This window comes from Schistocerca cancellata, chromosome 1 (assembly GCF_023864275.1).
Source record: "Schistocerca cancellata isolate TAMUIC-IGC-003103 chromosome 1, iqSchCanc2.1, whole genome shotgun sequence".
NCBI classification, from domain to species: Eukaryota; Metazoa; Arthropoda; class Insecta; order Orthoptera; family Acrididae; genus Schistocerca; species Schistocerca cancellata.
In genome coordinates, this window is record NC_064626.1 from 546,841,351 (window position 1) to 546,851,007 (window position 9,657).

The 9,657-nt window shown below is 37.7% G+C and overlaps 1 protein-coding gene across 1 annotated transcript in view; it reads left to right on the forward strand.

The window, feature by feature from the left end:
• LOC126179991 (low-density lipoprotein receptor-related protein 8-like) overlaps positions 1-8,885 on the forward strand; it is a 204,528-nt gene extending 195,643 nt beyond the window's left edge. Inside the window, exons 10-11 of the mRNA XM_049924657.1 lie at positions 7,991-8,138; positions 8,242-8,885. Coding sequence (XP_049780614.1) covers positions 7,991-8,138; positions 8,242-8,347 — 254 coding nt within the window. The 3' untranslated portion in view covers positions 8,348-8,885. The remainder of the gene's footprint in view (positions 1-7,990; positions 8,139-8,241) is intronic.
• The last annotated feature ends 772 nt before the right edge of the window (positions 8,886-9,657 follow it).

The following is a 9,657-nucleotide window of genomic DNA, read 5'->3' on the forward strand; positions in this document are numbered from 1 at the left end:
TGCAAATAATGAACTTGACTGACAGGAGTGCATAAAAAATGTTTTCCACTTTCCACAACATAGCTTTCTTTTCCTTATTAATGAGAATCAGAGCTGATATATTTCTCTGATGTAGCCTAATACAGAAAAACCATTCTCACTTTCTAGTATGGCATCGACAAGATATACAGCAACATAAATAACATGCATTCAAATGTTAATCAGTCGCATATAACTGTACAATGATGTAAATTAGTACCCTGTGGTGTAAAATATGCCAGTTCTTTCGACCTTAACTATCTCTGCATAAAATTTACAACACAAGTTTAGGTTGATTCAGTTTTATTCAGATTTAATGGCACATCAGTATGATTAGATGAAACTATATGGTTTGTCATCTTCCAAAAAATGTTATTGGTAACATTGACTTTTGATAATTTTCCAGGTTAAAGATATATTTTTAAGGAAGTATCTGATGCATTATCCCAACTACTCTTCAGTAGCATTTACAAGAAAAACACTTCATATATAAAGTAATTAATTCCTTTGCCTCCTGTCCTCAACAAATAACACTTTTAACATGTTACTGAGAAAAATATACTTAGCAAAATGCATAATTTTTCTAATATTGTTGACCTGTTAATCCTCAAGTATTCCATTATTGTATTACTGGTTTTTTTCATTACGCCTGTGTGCATCTCATATGGCAAAACGGAAACTGCGTTTATTTAATTACATCAAAAATAACCTCAAAATCATTAATATAAAATTCTTAGCTACCTTTTCCTAGCCGCAATAGAGTTGGCAATAAAATAACAAAAATGAAATGCCTAATTAAAAAAGTTCATCTCCTCTGTTACTTCATATTGTTTGAGTGCATCCAGTTAAAAAGTATGTGGTTTAATGTTTAGCATTCACACTGATAGTCTTACAAAACAACATCTATTACAAACTGTAACAACATAAATACTAATTACATTTTACCCACAATGCATTCGCCATAAGCAACTGAGAGATAAATGTGGACCAACCACAAGAGAACTGTCATGAATGGACTTAATAAGACTCTTGTTTACCTTAAATGATAGCATACACAATCAGCAACATTAACTTTATCAGTTTATGATGGGCTACTAATAGTATACTTAACAAGTATAATGTCAAAGCAGATCCAAAAGATTTATGTGCAGTTCAGTAATATCTGCCATTTAGGAATATAAATTGATGGTTTTAAAAGATTTCAAAATTAGGATCTTTGTGTAAGGCAAAAATCTTGAGCATTTTGATGACTGCAGAGAAAATATACAAGAAAGTTTTGCACTAGATACACTTAGAGTGAATCATAAAAAAAGGCATGCCAAAACTAGCAGCAAGGAAAATGTTGTGCTGGTTCTTGTATGTTAAAGTTCTTACAGATATAATCATCAGCAGTATTGGGCACTGGAAAAATGTGAATATACTGAAATAATGGAAGGCTGCTTTATATAAGATCAGTATTTCCCAGTAAGGCTACAGGTGGCTAGGTGACTGCAGTATTCCTACCTGAGGAACTGATTAACCACTTCTATGATAAAAGACATACATGAACCCCAACATGCAGTGAAGAAATGCAGAGCACATTGATGTATAATCAACTCCTTCATATGAGAAATGAGTAACAGAAATGACTTTTTTCTAAAATTGTACAGAGTTAGATTCCCATTTTCACTGAAATGCCTGAAGGCTTGTGAAACATGTTAAGTCTTAGTAAATGATGAAACACACTATGGGCATGGCTGTAACCCTCTTGGCTAGCCTCCATATTTATCAGATCCTACACCATATGATATATTTCTTTTGGAATTTGTCAGACTGCATTTGTGTACCTGTATCATACTGTAAGACACAAATACCAGCATGGTGACAATGAACGAAGTTTATTCTTCTTCCAACAATTGTGTGTGTGTGTGTGTGTGTGTGTGTGTGTGTGTGTGTGTGTGTGTGTGTGTGTGTGTGTCTGTTGATGCCATCTCCCTCAACAGAATGGGACCGCACTGATGGTGAAGGTGCCAGCCACTCAGGTGAGGGCACAGGGGACACCAGTGTTGAAGGATCTAAAGGCATTGGCATGACCAGTGGAAGAATTGCCGGTGGCAGCAAAGTATCACTGGAAGGCCAGGCAGCAGCTCCTGGGTGGGCTGGATTCCATAAGGCAGGCAGGAGGCATCAACATCCACAATGAGGGCAAATTCACCTCTGGAGAAGGGACATCACGCAAGGCCAGGACAGGTGCTGAGGAGGCTGCAGTGGTCCCATGGCCCTCACTGAGGCATTGGGACCCATCTGGCTGTGGTGGCATGCTATCAGCCCATCACTAGTATGCACCATACAGTGGTGGCAGCCTCAGCAGCTGTGGATCATAGCTGGAATCCACTTTGGTTGGTAGCTAAACCCATGAGCCAAGACTGTGGAACCAGGAGTGAACTGCAATGAGTGTTGGTGGAGTGGCTGGAGGGTGCATGGCTGCCGAACATAGAGGATCTGGGTTGGACTCGGAGGCCCCACTGCTATAAACTGTAGGACCTAAAGAAATGTGTCAAGGTGTCATCTATAGATGTGTTGGTGACATACTGCTTCACTTGAACCTTGAATGTGTGGATAAGACCATTAGACTGGGGGTGAAAAGAGGGAGCAGTCACATAACTAATCTTTCGATGACACAGAAATCATGGAAGACCTGAGACATAAACTATGGACCATTAGCCATCAGAAGGAAAAATGTTGTAAAGTTCCTGAATCATAGTTGCAACTGATGCTGAAAGAGAACAGATGATGTATAGAAATATAGAGAAAGCACTGACAACCAACAAACTGTAAGAATGTAGGAGGGGGCCTAGGAAATCAGCTTGGATGCATTCCCATAGATGAAGCAGTGCAGGTTATACAGTGTGTCTCCCATGGCACTGCCTGTTGGGTAACACACTAAGAGCAGACCACCACAAGATATACAATGTCATCGCTGATGCTGGGCCAAAACACATGTTGATGGGCCAATAAATGGGTACATGAGACCCCTCAATGTCCCTAATGTAAAAGCTAAGCCCAGTCCACCATAGAGTGGCTGGTATCACAATCCTAGGCAACAGCCCATCCGTAGCTAAAAGAACACCATTGTCAAATACCAAAAGGTGCTGCTGCAAAATAGGTACACAAAGGATCAGAAGCCCTTCCAGGAGACCTGTCTGACCAACCACACTGAATGGGGTGAACAACTTGTCACAAAGGCAGTTAGGCAGCGATAGCAGCTGCAATATTGGAGCCCATAAAAGGAAACTCTTCCACAGTAGGTTGCACCTCAACATCTGAGTGAAAATGAAGTAGTTCATCCTGATCAAAAGTAAGATCCAATCCCCAATGGATTCCAGGACAGTGCATGAGTATTGGCATGATGTGTGGTAGGTCAAAAATGTATTTAACAGTTGTAGTGAGACAGAAATGAGGCTCAGCACTGGAGGTGATGTGCTGCCTTGTTGGGCAACAAAGCAGAAGGAATAAACAATAAAACTAACGACTTGTGGTCAATAATGAAGTGGAAATTAGACCTGTACATGAAACTTTCTGAAGGTGTAGATAATAGCAAGCATTTTCTTTCCAACTTGGCTTTAGCACTGCTGAGCAGAGTTGAATGTCTTTGTCATATAAGCCATTGAACATGTAGAACCATCCTCACATTGATGTGTGTGAATGGCCATGAGTTCATACTGAGAGGTATCAGTAGCCAAAAGCAGGCATTGGCTAAGATGGTTACTAGCCAAATGAGGAGCATAAAGGATTTTAGATTTCAAAAGTGTGGATGCAGATGCAGCCAAGTGTCTGCTGAAAAGGATTATTGTTGCGGAGCAATTTGTGGAGGGGATGGAACAACATAACTTCACCTGGAATAAATTTGTAATCATAATAGATTTATGCTTGGAGTTCTTTGACATTTGCAGGGTGAGGCAGAGCTGCGACTGTGGCAACGTGAAGACATAATGGTTTAACACCATTCTGAGAAATCTCAAACCCCAAATACACAATGGATGGCTGAAAAAGTGTGACTTGGTCAAGTTGCACTTCAACCCTGCTGTACATATGATTGTGTGTGAACAAGGTGCAGAAGTTATGTTAGTGCTCATCTGTGGATGCACCCATCATGACAATGTCATCCAATGTCACACACTTCACCTGTCTTCCAAAAAACATTGAAAAGTCACTGGTGTGCTACCCATACTGAGTAGGAGTTCTAATATTGGCACAACCTGAAGAGCATGTTAATCATGTGGAGCCATTTAGAACCCTCATCAGATGGAACCTGTAAATAGGCATCAGATAGATCAGGTTTGGAGAAAAAATTGACCTCTGCTGAATTTAGCCAATAACTCATCCAGACGGAGCAAAGGATAGGTGTCAATGATAGATTGAGCATTGACTGAAATTTTAACATTGCCACAGAGGTGAAACTGACCATTAAAGTTTTTAACAATCATGAGGAGCATAGACCACTCACCCAATGTAACAGGCTGTATGCCCCATGATGTCAGTGTGTCCAATTTTGATTTCACTTGATCATCAAAGCCAATGGAACAGGGTGCACCTGGAAAAAGTGCAGCTGCACCTTACATTTCGGGGTAATGTGGGCTGCAAAATTAGTGACACAACCTAGCCCACCCAAGAAAAAGAGACGAGAACTCGGAACACAAGGAATCTAACTGCTGGTAAGGGACGTGGTTGGAAACGAGGTGCATCATACGTGAAATGCAGAAACCAGAAGCACTGAAAGCATCCAGATCAAATTTGAGATGCTAGCATCATCCACTACCAAAAGTCAAGAAATGAACTACTGATTTATATGTAGTGGGAGCTTTAAATTACCCTAAATTGGAAAATGCTGCTAATTGTAACTTGCCAAAGGTCGAGTAACTGTAGACAATGCTGGAGATCCCAAATTCATTTAAGTTATTGAATCCAGTAAAGTCACAGCTGCATCCATATACACTTGCAGTCTGAGCAATTTTTACATCAGTCACACTTTGATAAAATATTTGATTTATAAACACTGGAGACATACAGTTAAAATCTGTGTCCATGTCCGCAGGAGATGGCTGTCCTTTATTCCCACAGTCAATGCAACTCGCCCAGTGCATAGGGTAAGCAGCCCTGTCATACTGCGTGAAATGGTATGGGCAAGATGTGAACTGCTGTTGCTGTATTTGTTGTGGTTGTTTGGCAGATCAGTGTCCAGTGTGGTGCAGAGGCCACATTTGTACAGCTACCATATTCTCTTCCACAAACTGACTGACGAGTGATGACCAGGAACGGGAACCATCACAGGAGTTTAATACCAAGCCTCAAGGTGATTACCAGCTGCATGTGATATCTGGAAATACTGAGCAGTATTTAACACTTCAGCAAAAGATGGATTCTCACACTGAAGTGGGCATTGACACACCAGCTTGTTGGGAACCAACTGAATGATGATGACACAGAACACAAAAATTGCACGGGAATCATGATGAGCATCAGTAACAAACTGACATTTGTGACTGAGTCTGTGGAATTAAACTGCCAAAACCCAATAGGACTTGTGGGTCTGTTTAAGGCAATCATAGAACTCTATACATGCTGCAATGACAAGCATGCATTTACGGTGATAATTTGACCACTTACACATTTTGTCCAATGAAAGTGACAAAGGTTCCTGGAGTGGGGCTAACTGGCACAACAATTGGTAAATCCTAAGTAAAACCTAAGAAAGGAACACAGCCTTATGCACTTTCGAGTCAGTGACACCAAAAACAACAGAGTTGTGCTGTAGGTGCTTCTTGTAAGCTTCCCAGTCTTTGGCTGCATCATAAGTGGTAGAGGGCAGTGGATACCCCAGTGATGTGGAGGCCTAGATAGTCAATGTGGCTGACAAGTTTGTAATAGCAACCATAAAAGCCTGTTGCTTCTTGAGGAGAGATTGGAGCACTGTCTCAGTAGACAGAAGAACTGAAGGAATAACCAAGTAGACTGAGTACATGAAAGTGAACAACAGTCTCATTGCCAATGACACAAACAACAGCACAGCCAGAATGAACTAAAGTTTATTCTTCTTCCATATACAAGCGAAAAACAGTTGAGAACATAAACATAGAAACAATCCGGTTACCAATACAAGCAGTTGCTAATGATAAGTGTGAACACAATATGAGAGCAATTGCCTGCAACACTGCATTTATAAAGAGAGGAGGGCTCTGGTAGATGGTATGGTGGGTGCATCAAATCATGTGGCCCACCACAGGTAGCCTCTGGTGGCCAGCTTGTGCAGATGCCATGGTGGAATATTTTAAGTGTAGCAGGCTGGTGGCCTGGTACCGTGGCACATATAAAAGTATTATCTTACAGCTCTATAGTAATACTACTATTGGCAAAATCCATTTAACAATCACTCAGTTGAATAATACACACAGTGGAGGCTGTTACAGTGTCAGTTTTCATTATTTTTTGATATTTCTTGAAACATCTAGTGAAAGACCAATTATGAATTTGTAACACATTTATAAGAAACTGGAACTGTCATCATCATTGATGGTGCACACCATAAATGGAAAAAGAAATGGTAAATAGCTAAGTAACTTTTTCAACTTCTCCATTAGGCATGTCTATGTACAGAGCACTTAAGATATGATGACCTTTTAAGAACAGCCTTTATCTGATAATTGTATGTACTTTTTCTTTCACACTGCTTCAAGTAAAAAGATTTCTTCTTTTTATTCATGTATACTTTATAAACCTCTAATATGGCAACTGCAGACATAAGGAATGATATAACATTTGATTGAATTAATGAAAGAGTAACAAACATCACTGAATAATTTCCATCATATGTCTTGAGTGTATGTCTGTAGTGAAAATATCAAGAACTCTTCTAACTGGGGGTGTATTTGTGTATATTTTAAACACTAATGACAGTAATTATTTTCCAATATACTTGATTTGTTGTGGAATACCATAGATATTATTATTAATTACATTTTTTTAAGCTTAGACTCCTCTTCCTTTGTTTTTTTCTCTGTTTTTTGCTGTCATATTGTGAGCTTTAAACCTTCCATACACTTTCTTCCAGACTCATTGATTTCTCTGGCTTCAAAACCTTCCAAGTTTAATGTACTCTTCTCCCATAAAATGGTTGCTTTTTATTACTTCAGACTTTGTAAATATCCTTCATAGGTGTATCTTGACGTCTCTTGTGTAGATGGATGTTAATTATGTTTCTCAGTAATAGCCAAGTACTTATTTTATTCATCTAGCTATTCATTTTAAACATGTTTCTAAAGTAGATCGCTTTCTTTGTAATATTCTTAATGTTATATAACAATTTCTATGTTGCTTACTACATACAATTTCCTCTGATTTATATTAGATTCTTGTTTCTTTCATTACTCATCATAGAAATGTTAATCTGTCACACTTAGAAGTTCTTGTTAAAACGGCTTCACTTGCAAAAAAAAATATATTTATAAAGTGATTGCAGTGCATATGCCATAGTTTGGTTGTGAGGATTGGGTTCTAAAGAAAAAGAAGAGATCCATTAAAAATTTCCTGAGAAGAGTGGTGAAATATACCTTTAGAAATGTAATAAGAAATGAAACCTTAACCAGGAATTAAAGATATTTAATGTAAATGAAAATATAGAAAAATAAAAAGTAACTCATACAAGAACCTTATATGAAGAAAGAAAAAGAACTGTAAAAACTCTAGGAAAAAAATTGGAATAAAGATACCAAAATTGTTTGATGATGTAGAAACAATTGTACATATATATGTGGAGTACCATCTCACAATTACACCTGAGAATGATCACCATTGTATCCTTGCCTGAGAGGGCTTGTGTAAGATGACTACTAACATCCATCTGAAATCATTGAGACATTGTACAGCTAACCAGAAAGCATTCACTAAATGAAACATCAATCAATTATATTGAAGCAGGTACTTTGTCTTCTCATAGCATGCCCGAGTCCCCAGCAGTTTACATGCACTGACGGTCAGTGCATTCCCCGGTCACAATTCTGTGATGGTTATGCAGACTGTTCTGACAAATCAGATGAGCCATTTGGTTGTGGAGGGGAATGCAAGAGCCATGAGTGGGAATGCAAGTAAGTACAAGCATATGCTGTTGCAATAAAAATTAATAAAGGGTGCTACTCTCTAACCACAGCTTCATTTTATTTATTTGTTTATTTTAATTTTCATTTTCAGTAATGGACGATGCATTATGAGGGAGGAGGTCTGTGATGGAGAAGACACTTGTGGTGATCTTTCAGATGAGAAAGCTTGTCCACAGACAACTGATGACCAATCGTGAAACTGTAACTGTGATTTTCTTTTCAAGTTAACTTTTACCCATCGGAAATATTTTACATCTTTTAGTTGTAAATTGTGCTATGACAACAGTTGTAAGATCACCCTATGCCAAAGATGTAATTTCAGAAATACTTAATGTGTATTACTCTATTTAAGGTTTGTGGTAATTCTTGAACAATAAAATGAACAGTATTACATGTGAGACTAAGTAAATACTCTGTGTAATATAAAAATGATGTACTTTATCTTGTATAGTAAGTTGTTTTTGTAATTTTTTTATATTAATGAGATGTTGTTACATGTTAAACCCACAGGGTAAATTATCATTATTTCTCAAAGAATTCTATACTTATTCCTCAGTGTGTTCATAAATGAGATGAAACTATTTTACTTAATATAAATGTGTTATTGTAATAATTTTAAAACATAAAAATGTACATATGTAAATTAATATATAAAAGTATTTATATGTAAATTTAATATATTTTCAGCACAGGTTTACGAAACTTCCTAAACATATCACAAATTATTTTTACATACAATTGTTTGTAAATTATGTACATTAATAAACAATGTGGAAATATCATGTAATCATCGGTTATATCGAGCAATCAATAGCCAGCTTCCATTACTCTGAAAGCATTTCTCATTTTCCCCTCCAGTGAAACAATTACTATTAACCCCAAATTATAACTGTATGTCAGAATGAAAGGGTTGCATTTTATTTTTCCTCTGGCAATTGTGAGTTGGTTTACACATGATCGCCTTAATTACTTTTTTGACACAGCATTCTACAGACATGGAACGTGTGTGAAACAAATTGTTTTATGCAGTTTGTGTCACATTTAATCACCAAAAGCACTACTGGTGGATATTTTGTGAAGCCTCTAGATTTAGACTTCTGAGAAATACACATTTGCATACCTGGAGAGTATAGCGGTGGTGAAAAATTGAAATGTTGTTATGGAGTACAAAGAATAAATCAAAGTATTTGAGTGAAACATCTTGAAGTATTGTTTGTCTTCATGTATTTAAAGTAGATAGAAGCAGACTAATTCTCATGTACTTTGAAAAGCTTGTCATAAATTTAGAAATCACTAACAATGGACACACAGATACAGAAACACAGGATCTGTACCGCAACACTTCTAAACTTCATCCATTCTAGTGCCATCAGCCACTAATAATTCTCACCTTCTTAACTGCATTTCCCTCTCATTTATCTATCACTGATGTCTCTTTAGTATCACACTCATCTCTCTTCAGTTGAACACTGAAACCATTCCCCTGTCATCACAAGGAGCAGCAGAG